The following is a 19,816-nucleotide window of genomic DNA, read 5'->3' on the forward strand; positions in this document are numbered from 1 at the left end:
CATCTTTACTTTTTAAGGATTTTATTTATTCATGAGAGACACAGAGAGAGGCAGACACACAGCCAGAGAGAGAAACAGGCTCCCTGCGGGAAGCCGGATGTGGAACTCGATCCCAGGACCCCGGGATCACACCCTGAGCCAAAGGCAGACGCTCAGCCACTGAGCCATCCAGGCGTCCTGTTTCATCTTTAATATGATGGTACCTGCACCTGTGGGGGGCCATGGGCTGTGTGTCCTGGGATGGCCTGTATGTCCATGCCCATTCTGGACTAATGGCTCCCCTGACCCTACAGGGCCCATCAGGGGCTGCAGATGCACCTCCCTACAACTGGCACCAGGACTGGGACCTGGACCAGCACCAGGCTCAGGCTGAAGCCCAGCACCAGGTCCAGCACAGGGACCAGGGAAGGAGTGTACTATCTAGATGAGGGACAGAAGCAATGAAAGACCCAGACCCAGAAACATAAGATGGTGCTTTTGGGGAGCAGGACTGGGGAGGAGCAGGTGGGCAGATCTGATTTTCACCACCAGGTTTTCTATGTTGATCGGCTATGTGTAGCTCTGGTGTGGACCAAAGAGGAAAAATATTTAATTAAAAGTATATACTCTTGGGACCCCTGAGGGGCTCAGTGGTTGAGCGTCTGCCTCTGGCTCAGGTCATGATCCCGGGATCAAGTCTCACATCGGGCTCCCTGCAGGGAGCCTGCTTCTCCTTCTGCCTGTGTCTCTGCCTCTGTGTGTCTCATGAATAAATAAAATCTTAAAAAAAAAAAAAAAAGTACATACTCCTAAAAGATGGTGGATTTAACAAGTACCTACTTTTGCTTCTTCACAAATCACACTAAAACAACTGTAGACAGAGATTTTTAAAAAGACATGAATCTCTAAGGTGGGCTCAGAGGGAGGAGGGAGGAGCAAATATTTGGGTGCTGGAAAGCAGAGGATATGTAGTAAACGACTCCACAGCGGGGTAAATCTTCTGAAGCCAACAGGGGAAAGGCTGAGGATCCAGCTGAGGCCCGAGAGCAGCACTGCGGGATGCCCCGGGTCTGGGAGTCCAGGAGGTGCCAGCACATGGCCAGGCACACAGAGCTGTGAGAAGTGAGGCTGCTAGCTGCTGTACCTCCTGCCCCAGCAAACATGGGGTTTATCCCCTGGGGAGGCGAAGGGAACGGGGTCAGGGAGTCAGTGCACAGGCTCCAGGGCCCTGCCTCAGGGTGACAGCGGTTCCAGAACTGAGAGCCAAGCCAGCCCCTCCTGCTGGGCCGCCAGTCTGTTTCCTGTGTCCCCGGCCCACTCCTGGAAATACTGGTTTAGGTACACTTAGGTCAAGTAGACAGGTGCCACAGGTGGGACTCCATGGGGACCTGCGCTGTTAACGGTGAGCAGAAGGCCTAGCACCTAAGAGAATCTCGAATCAGCCTAAAATAAGTCAACCTCCAAAATATCATAGAAAGTCAGCCCTCTGGCATCACCATGTTGGCTCTTCAGGTTGTAAGTGCTCAGCAGAGTTTAGTAACCACCACTGGGATAGCGACCACCGAGCAAGCACTCACTCAGAAAGCTCTTGGTCTGCTGGGGGAGGGCAGATGGATGGACCGACGATGGACATGTGCATGGTCAGAGTGCAGCCCGACCTCCAGGGACACAGATAGACAGACAGATGGACAGACAGACACGCACATGGTCAGAGTGCAGCCTTACCTCCAGGGACACAGACGGATGGACAGATGCGCACATGTTCAGAGCGCAGCCTCACCTCCAGGGACAGAGAGATGGAAGAATGGATAGACGCGCACATAGAATGCAGCCTCACCTCCAGAGAGTCCCCCGAGATGACCAGTGCACAATCATGTTTTCTTCGAAAGGCGTTCAGCTCCAAGTGGGCCTCTCCCCGGTTGGTTACCTCCACAAAAGGGAGAAAAGCACCCAAATTACAGTGTCATCTACATCAGAGACCTTCCAATCACGTAAGATTGCCAGGGGCTGCCCACAGGCCTCGGTCCTCTAATAACCTGCTCTTCTGAATCTCTCCTCTGGGAATAAATACCTACTTATACTTAACACAAATTATTTTCCAGCCTGCAACAACTCAAAGCTGCCACTTACCGGGAAGTGCTGCGGGGTCCCCCAGGTACAGGGAGCCACAGGGGAGGAGAGGGGCTCAGCAGGGGAAGGGGGTGGGGTACCAATCGCTAACACTGCCTGTGTGCTGCCTGTGAGCCAGATATTCCCCAGAGACATGTGATGCGGTTCTGGTAGCTCACAGGGGGCCCGTGTGCTGGAGGGGGGTGACACTGAGACTTCAGAATTATACTTCAGGGAGCCGCAGCCAGAGCCCAGGGAGGTTGCATGGCTGGAGTGGCAGGGGTTGCAAAGCCAGGCTTCCTGCAAACATGCCCCTGCTCATAAATGCCACGGGTTTCAACTTTCTCTACTAGTTCAAGCAAACACAACATCCGAATAATCAAACAATCTAAAAGTAAAACCAAGTCATAATCTTGAAATATCAATCTTAGAATGAAAGCATTTTAGAAAGCAACAGACTGGCTTTTGACATTCTTTCTGCAGAGATCTTACAGGGAATAAAAGAAAGGCTATGTTGAAGACTGAAGTTTAAGTTTCACACGGTCCAAATTAATCTCAGACTCCTCTTTAAATAGGTAGGCTTTACTGAGGAAATTTCAATTTGTGTGGCTGTAACATTGAAAAGTCAACAAAAATTGATCTGAAGTATTATCAGAATCATTAATAATTTAATTGCAAATAGTCCTCTGCAGGGTCTAATTTGCCATTCCAATGCTTGGAAATAAATGACATTTACATGTAAATTATATTCAAATCACTTTCTGTAGGTGCAAGTGCTCTGAAGAGCAGATGCAGATGGATCTTGTCTGCTAACCACCATTAATCAACTCAGGAGATCACATTTTTGAATTACAGACATTAGTCATAAGTGATACAGTAAAAACACAAACTTTAGCCCATTTTTTATTAATTTCCTTTGATCTAATTAAGGAATATTTCATTTCATTTTGGTAGTAGATTAAAAACACATTCCTACTATCAGGTATAACTAATACAAAAATGTGGTTTTTATCAACATACACTTAGTAAATGGAACAGGAAATGATGGCAGGATGTCCATTTTAAAATAGAAAATTGATTAATAAATCCAATAGTACAACAGAAAAATACTTTTGAATTTAGACTTTGTTTCACTCTGTCAAAATGCAGCTTTTTCATCCCATTTGATGTGGGCAGCTAATAGAAACCTATCTGCAATGTTTGTATAAATTCAGTCAGAAAATTACAGTATTTCTCTTCTTTATAATTACTAAATCATTGCACATACATTCTCACAAAACCACAAGTTTTGATTGTGAAACAAAACATTTCAAAATCAAAGTGCTTTTAGACATATACTCACTGGTCTGAAAATGTGAATGTCTTGTGTTCTAGACACCAAATGTGAGCTTTTGGCGATGCAAGTGGCGGTCTCGAGTTTATCGCCCGTTAGCATCCATATCTAAGAGACAAGTGAAGATGATGAACTCTTAAAAGCGTCTATTCTTGAGCAGACACTTGCACATTCATGTTCATGGCAGCCAAACCACAGGAGCAGCCCAGTGTCCACTGATGGATGGATAGTAGAACGTGGCAAACACGCTGTGGAACAGCATTCAGCCTTAAAGAGGAGGGATAGCCTGGCACCTGCTGGGCCAGGACTACGGGACACTGTGCTCAGTGAGGTAAGCCAGCTGCACAAGGGCAAAGGCTGTGGGACGGCAGAGCTAGGAGGTCCCTGGAGGACTTGCACCCACAGAGACAGAGGCCAGTGGTGGACCAGGCGACCAGGGCTGGGAGTGGAGGGGTCAGTGCTTAGTGAGGACAGCTGCACAACCCTGTGAGTGTACTTAGCGACAGTGAGTTCTAAGTACACTCAGAAACAGGTCAGATGATAAATGGCATGTTATCTACATTTTACCACAAAAAAGGTCTCTGTAGACTTAGTTAAAACAAGTAGGAGCAAGGTGATGTTAAACATATTAGCTGAGATGTGAGGTTTAGGAACCTCAGGACCGAAACTAACAGGACGCCTGTATATATCCAGGGGCAATGCTCACATGGCTGCACACTGGATGAGCGGGCCCGGAAGGTGCCGCGTGGTCTCAGGCCTGTAGAGCCAGGAGCGCCCTGGACATCCTTATTCTAATTCGCTAATTTTTAAATTGGAAACTGAGGTTCAAAATGGTAAAGGGGAAAAAGTTAAACCAAAAGCTGTTTGTACCAAATAAAATATGTCAAATAATACTTTTATTTATTTTTTTTACTTTAAAAATTTATGCAAGCATGTGTTACATACGTAAGCACCCTTAGATGACAAAGACAACAAAACCAGGACATTTAATGTGTCGACAGGATGGTTTACATACGTATTTCACGTAAAGCAAAAAACTTAGAAATTTCTTACCGACACCTGACTTTCTCAGGTGCTTTGTGTGTCACATACAAATATGCATTTCTGGACACAGCCAACGACTCACAGCAATACTGAGTTTTTGCTGCTTCTCAGTGTAGGACTTGTGCTTTTTACTTATCTCACACATCTATATTTGCCTTACTGAGCCCAGACCGAAGATGAGAGTACATCGTGAAGACACAGTTGCTAACAATTCCCGCAAGACAGCAAGAGCCACCGCCACTGGTGAGGCCACAGCAGCCACAACTCTTCCTCACCCAGGTGCTGGCAGCACAGCACACTCAGGTTTAGTTTCTCTCGTGAGTCTGAAGCCAGACGCACCTCCTGATGGGAGTGCTGCCTAGAGAGACAGTGCCTCCTCCCTGGCCAGGCCCCTGGAGGCAAGGGTGCACCTGCTGTGTGCACATGGAGTCTCCCTAGAGCCCACTGTGTGTGTTCCAGCTGGAAGCCGCGCACAGCTTTTCCTCTAACGCTGACCTTCCTTTCTGCCTCTCTAGCCTCACTATCCCCTAGCTTCTCTGTGAAATTCCAATTGTATTGTTTTCATTCTTGAACGTGAGGCCCCAGTCCTCAGGGCAGTCTTAGAACAGTCTTTTCTCTCATTCTGTAACTGAACGTTGGGTTTCAAGGGCACATAAGGTCAGAAAGCAGTTCCCTGAAAGCTACAACTTAATACCATGAAGAGGATAGACCAGGAAGAAAAAGCAGGTCAGGTTAGTGTGCAGATACCCAGCCTCAATCCTGGGGCTTGCAGGGAGCCATCAGCAGAAGGGAAAAGGACAAAGCAGTGCTGAGTGACCTTCGTTTAGACATCTGGGTGTGAGCAGAAAGCTCTGGAGCGTGAGTGTGGCACATCCCCTGAGCAAGACCCCAGGTCTCCTGAGCCTAAGACTGTCCTGAGCTAATGCCTCACGGAGACCCAGGGCCATGAAAGTCTTAGGGGATGAAGCTGGGCAGAGGGTAAGCCTGAGACCCTGGTGAGCTGGGATCAGGCAGGGGCAGGGAGGGGGGCGGGGCAGGCCCTGATGGTGACAGGCAGATTCCCACATGGGGTGGGTCTCAGGAGGAGACTCGGGGTGCTGGCTCAGGGCAGGCTCGGCCAGGGAGGAGGGAGGAGGAAGGTTGCCTGCATCCTCCCCGTCTCCACCCCCACCCCCCGCCGGCTTCATTGCCGGCGCTTCCACGGGTGAGTAGCTCTGGCGCTGGAGGTCTGCGTGTGTACCTTGATGCCGGCATTGCGTAGCATCTCCAGGGTGGGCCTCACGTCCGCCTGCAGCTGGTCCTCTACCCCCGTGAGGCACAGCAGCTCCATTTCCCGTTCCAGGCTCTCTACCACCGCTGCCACCTTGAGCGCCCTGTCGTGGATGCTCAGCTTGGCCTGACTGTAGCGGCTCTGAGGAGAGACGGGTGCTGTGGGTGGTTGCTGCAGACTTGGGGGTGCATGGAAATCTACCACGTCATGCAAGCCCATCTGCCCAGCAGACCCAAGTGGACACCCCAGTGCTGTGCGGCAGCCGGGCTGTCCTTGGGCCCATGCGTGTCCATGCCAGCAGTGAGCACCATCCATAGGGACCAGTGGGGGAGGGAGGGAAAGTGGCTCACCTCGAAGTCCTGGTACTGTTCTTCCGTCAACGCCCTCTTGGCCACCACGAGAGTGCGCAGACCTTCCCGGGCCATGTTTCCACACTGGAAAAGGAGACGCAGGTCATGTGAGGCCCCAGGTGCTGACCGCAATGGTGATGGGCACCCATGGCATCCGCCCTGCGGCCCCACGGGAAGGGCAGGCCCCCTGCTAGTGAGCCCTGCACTTCTAAGGTCATCCTGACACCTGTGCACCACATGCCACCCAGTTTCTTGTGTGCCTTCTGCCTGCTAACCCGGGGGGCATGGGCACGGCACACGGAGCATCTCACAGAAATGCCCTCGGGTTACAGCCATGCTGCAAGAACAGCTCTGCTACCCCGATCTCCCAGGGCAGAGAGCCGCTGTCACAGAGAGTATCACAAAACAGGCACACTTCTTCCCCATATTAAAACAGACTCTTCAAAAAGGGTGTCGTGAGGAACGTCTGCATGAGAATGCACACAGCACAGGGAATGTGGATGCTCAGTGCCAGGGTGGGAGGAGCAAGGCCTGGAAGAAGGGAGGCCTAACGTGGCAGGGCTGTGGGGGGAGGAGGAGGAAGAGGAGGAAGAAAAGGAGAGGGGGGAGAGAAGGGAGAGGAGTCTCAAGTGGCAGGGCCATGGGAGGAGGGACCACCCAGGTCCTGGCCCTTGTGCTGGGCCCGGATCTTACCCGCAGGGAAAGAACCCTTGCTACATGGTGAGACAGACAAGGCAAGCGTTCTCGGGGGCTGTGGGGAGACTCTACTCCACCTGTCAGAGCTTGTAGCAAAATGACAAGAGAGTAGTTTTCACCTTTCAGAGGAAAAACTAGGCAGTTTTAGTTGATGAAGGGGGACAGAAACAGCCTGACTCTGGGCCACCTGTGGGGGTGCCAGCCTGTGTGGCATGCATGCACTCCTCCATGGCTGGCTGCAGCCGTGCTGCTCATGGGATGGCCCCGAAGCTCCCAACCATCTACACTCATCAGGGGGCACAGCGACCCCCCGCGGCTGTGCAGAGACAGAGGTGGGGCCGCAACAGCAGGCGCAGGCTCTCAGAAGCCGGCACCCCCAGCTCCACAGGACAGCAGACTGTCCCTCAGGTGTGCTCATGGTGAGCAGCTGCAGGGCATGGCAGGTGGGTGCACCGTCTCTCCTCAAATCTCAGCCCCTTGCTGGAGAAGCAGGAGGGGCCACAGGGCAAAGTGCTCGCAGAGGGCAAGGTATCCTGGGCTGGTCACCGTCCTCCAGACTCCAAGGTAAGCCACATGAGGCCGTGTCCCTGGTGCCCATGGCCCAGAGACCCCCCGGGTGAGGAGCAGGGAACAAGGACAGAAACAGTCCTGGGGAGAAGACGCTGAGGGGGCCCCAAGGGAGACTCTGGCTCCTGGGCTCCCTCATCAGTGAGAACAGACACACGGATGGGAAGGCCCCCGACCAGGTGCAGCCAGACGTACGCCCCAGCTGTGACATCAACAGCACTGTTCCAGAATAATGTGTTTTCATGAAAAATAAAATTTACAAAACCATGGGAGCGCTAAGCTACACCATTCTCCGAAGCCATAGTGTCTACATATCAAGAATACTACCACCGGCCACAGCCTATCCAGGCCCCGTGTGGCTCCTGAGAGACCTGCTGCCCCTTCATCTCTTTCTGGTTGACGCTTTTAAATTTCAAACTTTGAGGAACTATTTCCCATCTTGACCATGTCTGTAAAGCTCCCAACCATAGGTGGCCTGGTTCTGGCTGACGATGTAGAAAGCCTAACATCATGGCCCTGTGGTGGGTGTTGTGGGCAGGGGTCTGCAAAGGCTCTGTGGCCTGGACACCCAGACACAGGAGGAGGGTCCTCTGGAGCACCTTCAGCCAATGCCAAGGGGTACAGGGCTTTATGTCAGAGGTACACAACAGCCATCGAAACCGGTCTGGCCCACGTGCACCTAAACAGGCGCCCGATGCCTCAGCCCCCACCTGATGCAGATACTGCAGACCAATGCATCAGCTGCTGCCATGTTAACTGGAAGGATGTGGAGTCCCAGCAGGCTGGGTTGGTGGCGCGAGGCCCCCAGGATGCCCCATATACCCTGCTGGGACGTCCTGACAGACACTGGTGCCGCAGGCCTGAGCGAGCTGTGCCGTGGGAGTCCGCCTGCCACGCGCTCAGAACCAGAGGCCCACATGCAAGTGCCGTGCCTCCAGGCAGGGGCACACGCTGACCCAGACATGGCTGAGCACACATGCGCCGCCGGCCCGGCAGGCCTCTCTGTCCACCGTCCCCTCAGGCCAGAGGTGGGGCTTCCACAGAACTGCACCCCCCGCGAGGGCTTGTCGTCTGACTAGGCTCGTGCACCTCACGTGCCCGCAGGACGTTTGAGTCTGCGAACACACAACACGTGGCTCAGCTCCCAAAATCCTCCCAACCATCTGTGTGACCAGGTCTGATGCTCATGGAATGCAGACGGCCCAGGACCCCGCAGCCGGCTTGCTCTGGGGATGACAGGCGCCAGTCCCCGCGCCTCTCACACACACTTCCTGGGCCCCATCCTGACCCTGGCACCCACCGGCACGCAGATGGCAGGAGGCCATGCGCCCGGGCACTTCCGTCCTGGCACACTGCACCATACGGATGGTGCAGCCTTACAAAATGTGCTTTCTGTGACGTGATGAGTAGAGTATTGGTGGCTGTTTTTGTTTTGTTTGGCATGTGGAGAACACAGGCTAGAGCCAAAAAGGCGAGGTGGGTGCACCTGCTGGAGTCACAAGAGCTCACTGCACACCGGGGCTCCTGGAGCCTACCTGGCTTTTTTGCTTTTGTTTTTGTTTTAAATAAAGTACAGGCTTTCAGACGATAAATATTACAACAAAGACATTGGGGGGAGGATCAGAAGATTTATCTAAAGGAAGAAAATGTAACGTTGGGAAAATAAATGCACAAAGGATTTTTAATAAAGTTATCTTTGTGAAAAACAATCTGACATTATCTGTCTGTTGCAAGACAATTATTGATTTGACCTCATAAAGCTAAATAAATTAAACAAATATTTTATAATTAATTGCACATCATTATGACCAAAAGTAATTTTTATGGCATTTTACTAGGTCTTCAGGGAATTTAATTTATTCATGTGCCTGATTAAATCCAAGTGCCTGAAGGAGCTATTGATTCGTATTGCCAATACCGCCGTGGACGTGGGGATGTGGCCCCTACACTGGCCCACCGTGCCTGGGCCATGGCGGGGTGACCTGTGGACACTGACAGTAACATGCACACGGGAGAGAGGTGTTTTACTCTGATACCCAACTTTTTTATTAACACAGAAACACAGACAATACTATAACCTCATGAGGCTAAATATAAATCCCATTTCTTTAGGGAGACTTTGATGAAATGTAGGATTGATCATATTTGTATTTTATTTTCTATTTCTAAAGTGAATCCTACATACAAATTACAATGGCATTAAAATCCTAATTAAAATTTTGCAAATAACTTAGTTACAAACTAAATATATTAAAATGCAGCTCTGGCTACATATAAGCAATACTATCTCAGAATCTTCAGTGAATGATTAATAATGTTATTTCTTCACTAATATAAACAAAATACTATTAACAAAGACTTACTGACAGATCCATATGCAGTCATCCCAAAACTAAAAACAGCAGTTTCTATGGAGAGTAAGTTCTTTATAATTAAATAGCACTGCTGTCCTCTCTACTTCATGAAACTGAGAGGAACCGGAATCACTTAAAACAACATGGTGGAAAACCACTCCGATCTCTGCAAACCCATCAGTGTCTGGTTTAGGACATGGCACCCAATTTCCTCCAGGGAGGGCATAGCAGAGCCGGGGAAAGGGCATCCCCCCACCTCCTCGAGTCCTCCGTCCCCAACTCCCCCGTCTCCCTGCATCTCTCCGCATCTCCCTGTCTTCCCTCAACTGCCAGGGTCTCCTCCCATCTCCCCACATCTCCCAGGGTCTCCCCTCATCTTCCTGCGTCTCCCTGCATCTTCCCCTGTCTCCCCACATCTCCCAGGGTCTCCCTCCATCTCCCCACATGTCCCCCACCGGCCTCCCCTTCCGATGGGTGGTGGGAAGCACTGGGCTGGTGGGAGACACGCCTTACCTCCTCTTCCAGCCAGTCGTTGTACTGCACGATGGAGGACATGGCCACGTCGGCCCCTTTCATGTAGAACATGATCTCTGTGGTGGACTCGTCCTGGGACAGAAGGAAACACGGGGACACTGAGGCCACAGTGCTCCTGCTAAGAGCAGCTGCCTGAGCAGAGGTGCTCTAAGGAAAGTGATTCTCGGGAACGTTCCTCTGTAGTGAGCCAGGCAGTTCCCTATGCTGGGCACTGCGCTCCCTGCTCAGTCAGGCAGGCCCAACCCAGAAGAGAAACGCAGCTCTTGGTGCTGTGCAGAGATGGCAAACAGGATCTGTTAATGGGTATATGCCTCGGACCGCAAATTTGAGGTTAATTCTGTCAAATTTTCATTCTTGACTGAATAAGCTTTCCTTGGTGAGCCAACTTCCAAGGTATTTGTTTTTCGTATTTGCTAAAAAAAATTTGACAGAGGTGCATGTCAGTAACTTGACTCTGCAGCAAAGCTCCCTGGCTTGCTATTGCTGTTGTGCACAAAACAAAACAAACGACTTTAGCTGACTTCAAAAGTTAATGGCCAACACCTACTTGCTCTGCTTCTATTGTCTTAGGAGACGACATCAGAGCCTCTTAAATCACTATGACTAGAGCCTCTCTAGCTGCTTAGCGTAAATTTAGTTTAGATTTTATTTCAAAAAACCACCCTGCAATAAGCTTAAATTGTTTGGATGAACAGTGAAACATCCAGAGTTTCCAGTGTGGCATGCACAGTGCCCCCCGAGTGGAAGTCTACCCGGACGATGACCCCCATCCGCTTGCTCTCCGAGGTGAAAGGGAACATCTGTAGGATGCTGTAGGTCAGGATCTGGCCGCTGGGAGTCCTCAGCTGCATGGAGGTGAGGTCCCTGCTGACCAGGGTGAGGCCGACACTCTCAGTCCACTGCACCAGGGCCACCTAGGGGAGACCAGCGACAGTGAGGCCACGCGCCCCACAGGGGAAGCTCACCCACACTGGCCACCCACAACCTACACGGGCCAGAGGCTTTCTGCTTTTGTGGCTGTGCAAGAACTCCCCATAGAAAAACAATGTTGGGACTTGAGAACAGGCAGCGTGAGGGGCTCTGGGCCTCACCGCATGACAACCATGACTGGTCACCCTTCTGTCCCAGAGGCGGGCTCTGAGGTCCTGATGGAGCACAGGAGTGCAGAGCCCGCGTCCAGCTACAGCACCTTCCAGGGCCTTCCACCTCGCCCGCAGCCCCCCATCCCTGGGTTTCCTGTCTCTTTCGAAATACAGATGAACTGCCGGCTGAGGGAAATGCAGAGGTCACCCCAACACCAGCTCTCTGGCAGCCCCCACCCCAATGCATCAGCTGGCTCGCTGCCTCCCAGCGTGGAAAGTACAGCTGCAAACTGCTCTGGATCTGAAGGATCAAACTTCCCCGGCGCACAGGTAGCTCTGAAACATGGAAGCATTCTTCCTCATGGTTATTTACTACCGAGAATTACAGTGGGAGAATCATGAACAGAAAAATAATTTTTTAAAAGACTTTTGCTTATTTAAGAAAGAGTGCGTGGGAGAAGGCAGAGAGGCAGAGAGACAAGCAAACTACCCGCTGAGGAGGGAGCTGGATGTGGGACTCGATCCCAAGACCCTGAGCTCATGGACCTGAGCCGAAGGCAGACACTCCACCCACTGAGCCACCCAGGCACCCCTGAAGAATAATTTTTAAAGTTAATTTATGAACAGTATTTTTCATGACAGTGTTTTCTGGAAAAAAAAAAATCAGTCTGTCTTTAAAAGCCATCTTACAACAAGAGACTCATCAGTTGGCACGAGGTCGGCTGGCCCCAGGTCCCAGAGGGCTGCCACACACGCGGAAGGCAGCACTCTCCTGCCCCGCTCCCCCACCCCGTTCTTCTGATGCCAGGTCTCTCCCTAGCTCAGCGCCGCATCCTGCTTGTGTGTGGTTTTCTTCCCCGTCGACCCTCCCAGCACCTGACCTAGGGTCTGAGGAATCACGTCACTCAGGGGCCTCGTGGGGTCTGTCAGGTGAGACGGTCAGTGCGGAGTTTCGGCATCCACTGCAGTCATGCGAGGACAGGCCACGATGAGGCTGGCCAGCTGTGGCTTCGAGGTGAGAGCGCTCAGGTCAGCCCCCACCTCGATGCCTTGTCGTATGGCTGTGGCGGCAGGGCCCCCGGGGATGCTCAGCACATGTCCACGTTAGGCTCTTCCCTCGTCCTGACTCATGGTGTCATCAGAGATGCCCCTCAGGCAGACCAAGCATCAGTGGGGCTTCCTAGGTAGTTCCCGGTTCTAACACCCAGCACCACTGACCAGCAGGCTGCAAGACTGAATTTTGAGAGCGAAGGCAAAATAAGAGTAAGAGTGCAAAGCCCTGGATCTGTGCAGTATTTGGGCTGGCATGCTGGGCCTATGCTCCTGGGAGTGACCTCCACCCACGGGAGTGTGCCCTGAGAATGCGTGGCTGGGCTGCACGTGGTCTGCACTGTGCTTTACCGGTCTCGTGGTGTCACCTTGGCCTCTGCAGGGGCTGAAAACGAAGGTTGGCCATGTGGGGGTCAACCTTGTCTACACAGTGACCCCCAATAAAAACCCTGAACGCCAAGGCTCAGGTGGGCTTGCTGAGTTGGCAGCATCTGACGTGTGTTGTCACATCACTGCTGGGAGAAGTGAGTGCTGTCCATACTACCCCCAGGGCAGGACCTGGTCCTCAGGGACCCCGGCCTATGCACCTCTTCCTCGGGTCCCACTAGTCCTTTTGTGATAACAACAGCTGTGCACGGTCCTGCTAGTGAAGAGCAAACTGGAAAAACGTCCTGCAGACCCCAAACCACAGTGCATGTCTCACACGAACTCTGTACCTACCAGGTGCAGAATGTGTGTCGGCCACGTGCCAGTGGATGCCCCCAGCTGAGCCTCCCTAGCCCCGGTCCAACCCGGCCAAGGCAGAGGAGGGAAAGGCCACATGTTGATGCCCAAATGTCACCTAACACTGCCTTGGGGAAAGAACACAAGAAAAAAACAACATTTTGGCTGCATTTGGGGTATTTCAGTGCTTTCTAAAATTAAGTAAAGCCCTCCAGGAAGGCACCATCTCTGGTCCTAGGAAGGATCCGAGTATCTGAACTGAGGCGAGGATGTTACATGCTACAGCACTGTAAGCAGGCAGGCCTTCCCACAGCCGTGAGGGCCCAGGGGGGCAGAAGTGTTCCCATGGCCCCAGGTTCCCAGGCAGGACAGGATGGACACCCCCAGCTGGCATCCACGGTGGCCTTCTGGGCAAGCCCCTGACCAGCAGCACTCGCAGCAGCTTTTTTCCTACTGCTCTTACCCTCCACGGCCCTGTTCTGTGTGGTTTATTTGCAGAACAGGAACATGTGTGGGCCGCCTTGCTCCTGAGCTGAGAAGCTGGGTCAGATGGTAGTCCAACACCCTATAGGGGAGCTGGTGTTAAACACTGAGTCACCGTGCAGCTCGAATTAGAACTCGAGCTCTGTGGCTTTCCAGCGTGTTACTAAGCTGCTGGTTTGCCAAGATCCTGAAACCACGCTATGGATAATCCAGTGCTGTGATTTAGAGCACCAGCAGTATGCTCTGAATCACAGCACCTACAGAGAGACACATGGTCGTCAACGCAAGGAGCACATCCAGAGGGCGCAAGCGAAGAATTCAGCAAGTCACTTCAGGTGGAGAAGGAAATACACACTGGACACACATTTTCTATAAAACTTCACTATAAACTGCAAATGACCCAGGACTCCCCAGGTGGGTTTTGAACATTCACACAGTAAAAGGGGACTTTTACTCTTTGACCATAAACTATGTCCTGCTGACACCTGCCCCATCACCATCTTGCCCCACCAGGCAGCTCAGCAGCCTATACTTGAGGACTACACCTCTTTATTATTTACTTTGTGTGTGCCTTTACGGCCTGCTCAGGCAGCAGCTCCTAACAGGACCAGTCTAGATGCTTATACCTGGCAGTGTTGCCATGCCAATTGCTTTTAATCATCATCATTTTGAGGATTAACTTCCTACATAATGCCAACCAGAAAAGAGTATAAAATTTTTCACAAGATAGATGCTATAATCACTGTTCTGATGCAAGTTGCTTAGTGGTGGGGAGAATTCTTTTGGATAATACAAAATCAAACATTTCTAGAACCAACCAAAAGGGATGGATGTGGACACGCAGCACTTTGTGGTAGGCTTCCTACCAACACACTCAGTACCTGTCCCCCGAGTCAGACACGCGGCTATGAGCTCATGGTAAAGCGTGAACAGGGTCTCATTCTGGTTTTGAGCTTTACCACCCCGACTCCGAGCACAGTGACCATGAAAGGAACTGGATCAGAATTCATACAAATTATCTGATGTAAAGCAGGAGTATTAAAAAAGGCTCCTAGAAATAACTTCTATCTAGGGATATTAAATGTAGAAATTAAAAATTTCAAACGCAGGGATCCCTGGGTGGCGCAGCGGTTTGGCGCCTGCCTTTGGCCCAGGGCGCGATCCTGGAGACCCGGGATCGAATCCCACGCCGGGCTCCCAGTGCATGGAGCCTGCTTCTCCCTCTGCCTGTGTCTCTGCCTCTCTCTCTCTCTCTCTCTCTCTCTGTGACTATCATAAATAAATAAAAATAAAAAAAAAGTACATCTAAAAAAAAATTTCAAAGGCATTGATAGTTTAACTATTTTCTTTCTAGACACTGAAGCAATTAAAACCTATATACCTTGCTAAAGCACGTTAGCTGTGCCTCCTGTGTACTGACCAGCATAGCTATAAAGCATGAGCGATTTGAGTGATGACAGCATGAACTCAGAGCTGTCAGGATCCCTCACTACTGGGACACAGACTGATGGAGGTGGTGTCCCCTGGAGGCTCTCTGCCACCCCCAGCTGTATCTCCTGCCTCCACCGCTCTGGAAGGCTCCACAGCTGGCCTGACATGCTACTGTCCTGGCTCCCTCCCACTCTCCCCTTTACACCTGCCTGTTCTCTCCACCGTGGCACTCACTCAGACCACCCCCCCCCCATGCCTAGGGGTCTGCTGATCACCTCCCACACCCGAACCTGCAGCGGTTCTAGAACTCTGGTGGCTGAGGCCCCCGAGTGCACTGCGCTCACTGTAGTGTGCTCTGGAGCCAGCATGAACACTCCAAGAGGAGAGGACTAGTCTCTTCTCTAGAGTGGCTTCAAAGTGGAGACACGAGTGAAGGCGTCCACAGGACAGTCCTGACACCTGCTCACGGGTGGCTCCCTCCTGGGTGCCAGCACCAGGGGGCTGCGGTCTACGTCGCGTCTTCCTCCCCCTGTGAGTTACCAGCCCACCATGCAGCCAGTCCTCACCACACAAAAGGCCGGTCACCTGGAAGACGCACAAGGCCATAAACAGTACCTCTTCAGGTACTGAAGGGGTCAGTTCGGATCATTTGCCAATGTTTAAATTGGGTGGTGGTTCTCTCGTTACTGGGTTCTGAAACGTCTTCATGTATTTTGGTTTCCACGCGTTTATCAGACACCTATTTCACATATCCCACAGATCTGTGGTGCATCCACGTCTTCTCAAGAATGGGATTCTTCCCGTCAAGTCTAATTGATCAACTTCTTTTACAAACTGTGCCATGTGTGTCCCATGAAATCACTCTCTGACTCAAGCCTACAAAGATACTTTGCTTCTAGAAATTTTACACTTTTAGGTTTTTCATGTTTATAACCATTCTTTTAATAAAGATTTTATTTATTTATTCATGAGAGATGCAGAGAGAGAGAGAGAGAGAGAGAGAGAGAGAGCAGAGATATAGGCAGAGGGAGAAGCAGACTCCATGCAGGGAGCCCGATGCGGGACTCGATCCCAGGACCCCAGGATCACACCCTGAGCCAAAGGCAGACACTCAACCACTGAGCCACCCGGGTGTCCCTATGACCAATTTGAGTTAATTTTTGTACGTGGGGAGAGATTGGTTGAGGCTTTGTGTCCAACAGTCCCGTTGTTCTGGGCACTGTTTCTCCAAGAATCACCCCTGCTGCACTTCCCTGGCAACAGAAAGTCTTCTAGTCCGTGGGCCCGATGTGCCCTCACACTCAGGCCCTTGTGACCCCCTCCTTCACGGCCTCAGTGCTGATAGCACAAAAACCCTGTACATGTTTTATGAGATCGATCCTTAAGTATTTCATGTGCTTTTAGTGCATTATAAATGGCACGTTTAAAAAATCTCAATTTGTTAAGTGATCACTGCTAGTATATAAAAATACAAGTAGTTTTGGTATGTAGGCATTATAATGTACGATCTTGGTAAATTACCATTTTGTTCTAGTGGAGCCTCTGGGAATTTCTATGGAGAGAATCATACTCTCTACCCAAACAGTTTTACTTCTTCCTTTCCAACTTGTATGCCTTTTATTTCTTTTCGTGCATTAGCACCCTGGTGAGGAGCTGTGTGCGAAGAGAGGACACCACTGTCTGCTCCAAACATTAGAAGGAATTACCCACTGCTTCCTATGAAGTATCACAGAAACTACAGATTTTTCATAGATGCCCTTTTAGGCTGAACAGACCCTTTTACTCCTAGTTTACTGAGAGATTTTATCGGGAACAGATGTTGGATTTTTGCCAAGTGCTTTCCCCCCGAGGCTACTGCAGTGATCATACGGATCTCCCCCTGTAGTCTGTAGATAAATTTACGACTGTTGAACCCACCTTGCATTACTGGGGTATGCATCTGGTCAGGATGTATTACTGTTTTCATCTCTGCTTGGGCTCGAACTGCTCCCACTCTGAGATTTCTGTACCTATGCCCCTAAGTGATTTGGTTTGTAGTTCTCTGGTGATGCCTTTGTCTGATATTGATATCAGTTTAACAACAGACAAGCGTTTCTTCCCTTGCTGTATTTTATTTTTTTTTTAATTTTTTTTATTTATTTATTTATATGATAGGCACACAGTGAGAGAGAGAGGCAGAGACACAGGCAGAGGGAGAAGCAGGCTCCACGCACCGGGAGCCCGACATGGGATTCGATCCCGGGTCTCCAGGATCGCGCCCTGGGCCAAAGGCAGGCGCCAAACCGCTGCGCCACCCAGGGATCCCTCCTTGCTGTATTTTAGAAGAGTGTGTACAGAACTGGTATTACATGTTTGGTTGAATTCACCTGAAGCCACCTGGACCTAGATAGATATGGGAAGTTGTGCAATTGCAAATCGTATTTCTTGTTTAGATACAGGGCCTAAGACTGCTTTGGGTGTTCCAATAATCATGAGAGAGCTGGCGGGGAGAGGGAGGTGGGGAATCACCAGCGAGTGCACAAACATACAGACCTGCTCTCCTTTGATGGGTAATGGAGGCCTAACATGGGTGAGTGGTTTCTAGGACTTGAGACTATAGACTCCTGGCACAGTGGTCTTCATAGGAGGTTCGTCTGTGCTGGTACAGTCTAATGTGAACACGTGTACCTACTTAAGTTATTAAGCAACATACACTGCAACCTTCACATTTAATCAAATTAACTGTTTTTAAAGCAGATTAGGAATAATGTAAGGAAATGGTAAAGAATGTTTAACTCTGTAGATTTAGTTTCAGTAGGTTTGAAGGAGATCTAGACATGGGAGGGTTTAAACTCCTCTGATGTTTCCGAAGGGGAGTCAGGGCAGACAATGACCTGAACAATGAATGAGGACACGACTTTCAGAAGTGGCTAAAAGATGGAGTGTAGGTAAAGCATTAATAACAGTGCTTTAAAGCATAGCTTTAAAGTAAGTTGTTTTTGCTCACAGGACATATTTCTACTTAAGTTCATGATTAAATATTTTTATTGTAGCTCTGTGAATGGGACATCGTCTTCAATGTAGCAGGTTGTTACTGATATATAACAAAGTATGGATTTGTTTATTTTTATTAGGGTCTCCTGAAAGATGCTTCTTTGGTTGCCTAGATATACAGTCATGTCATGTCCAAGTGGTAATTTTATTCCCTTGTAATAACTATAATGATTTTTTTCTGACATACTGTCTGAAGAGAACATCCAGGACAGTACTAAATGACACTGGTGTTAGCAGACATCCTTGTTTTATTCTTCACTTGGGAACAACTGTAGAGTTTATCTCTACAGTGTGATGGCGAGTATTGATCTGAGACTAGTTTCACGGATCATGCTAAGGATGGACCTCTCTATTTTGCATTGACTATTATTACTGGAAATGGCTACTTTGTGTGTTTTGAGCAGGAATGGGTACTGAATCAGGTCAGATCATGACCTGACCCAAAGTCAAGAGTTGGATGCTTGACCAACTGAGCCACTCAGGTGCCTTGGTTTTAACAACTTTTTGAATTTCTTTTCTGGTTTATTCAGGTTTTATGTGTTTCTTTAGACTCCACTCTGCTAATTTATATTTTTCCTGAATATAGTTTTTTGATGAACTTTTCAAAAATATTAGTGTTTGGGCTGTTTAATACTCATGTAAGCATTTAGGCCTATGTGTGTTACACACCCCTCATGTGCATAATTCTGTGTGCACTTAGTTTTGCATTCACTGGTTTATATTAGGTTTCTATTTTTGCCAATAATTTCTGAATTTATTGCCTTCTCAACCATTACTTTTTTATTTTCCTAACTTTCTCTAATTTTCTTTTATCCTTCTGAATTTTTTAGTTGATGTGAGTTCATTATTCTCTTTCTTCTTATTGGTGAGCACAGCCTCTGGTTTGGTCTGCAAGGTGCTCCCGGGTATGTTCTCCAAGGGAAATGCAGTTTCATCTGCTGCCCTTGCCATGCTGCCAGTTGTGCCTGTGAGCTGGAGCATGAGCAGCTGCTGTTCAGTGTTTACATGGAAACAGCTTTGGATCTCTGGCCTCTCCGACCATGGCTTCTCTTAGGTCGTGTTCTCTGTACTAACAGGACATGCACACAAAGCTGCTGAGGGGTGGGGCAGACACTGTCAGGTTTTTGGCTCAGTATTTTTCTCAGGAGCAGGGAGCACACTGCCACCTGCCTCCCTCCCCATCAGTGAGGCTGCTCAGTCAGACAGAAGTGGGGTGCACATCTTTTCTTGTTCCCTGGGATGCTCTCAGTGACTGTGTGGGCCATCTAGCACCCCTCATCCTGTATCTGCTGCCTACAGAAAATGAAATTTTCTGGGTACTCAGGTATGAGTTCTTTAGCAAGAAAGTTTCCAGTGCTATTACTTGATTTGATCTGTTTAGGCAGTTTTGTCAGTATTTGAATAAAATGTGGGAAAAGTGGTTTATCAAATCCTTCTTGTGTGCTGCCATGTTCTTGTGGAAGCTGCTGCCTGATGTTATAACAGGATGTAATCTTGAGAGGTTTTTCTCTGAAATATAACGATAACTGCAAACTTAAAGTCTTAATATATTTCCTATGACTCTTTCTATGACTTCTGAGCCTTTAGAAATTTCTAATAATGTTAACTATTGACAATAACACAGAGGTAGAAAAAAATTAAAATGTGAATATAAAAAATATGTTTAAGAGGGAGCCTGGGCTAAATCTCCTCCACAGGCCACTCAGTAACACACAATCTTTGTCACAGGCAACTTATGTACACATTCACACTTCTCCAGGCTAAGTAACCAGGGGAGG

General features: G+C 49.6%; 1 protein-coding gene across 9 annotated transcripts in view; it reads right to left on the reverse strand.

Annotated features, from left to right (window-relative positions):
• The window catches only part of ATP9B (ATPase phospholipid transporting 9B), a 236,962-nt gene that overhangs the window by 19,151 nt on the left and 197,995 nt on the right, over positions 1-19,816 (reverse strand). For 8 of the 9 annotated variants that reach the window (XM_077873965.1, XM_077873876.1, XM_077874054.1 and 5 more), the window contains 6 exons: positions 10,989-11,150; positions 10,216-10,308; positions 6,086-6,169; positions 5,706-5,876; positions 3,431-3,529; positions 1,817-1,906 (listed from right to left, as the gene is read on the reverse strand). In XM_077873965.1, coding sequence (XP_077730091.1) covers positions 1,817-1,906; positions 3,431-3,529; positions 5,706-5,876; positions 6,086-6,169; positions 10,216-10,308; positions 10,989-11,150 — 699 coding nt within the window. The remainder of the gene's footprint in view (positions 1-1,816; positions 1,907-3,430; positions 3,530-5,705; positions 5,877-6,085; positions 6,170-10,215; positions 10,309-10,988; positions 11,151-19,816) is intronic. The other variant, XM_077874101.1, reaches the window with a different exon arrangement.

Source organism: Canis aureus, chromosome 1 (assembly GCF_053574225.1).
Source record: "Canis aureus isolate CA01 chromosome 1, VMU_Caureus_v.1.0, whole genome shotgun sequence".
Lineage (NCBI taxonomy): Eukaryota > Metazoa > Chordata > Mammalia > Carnivora > Canidae > Canis > Canis aureus.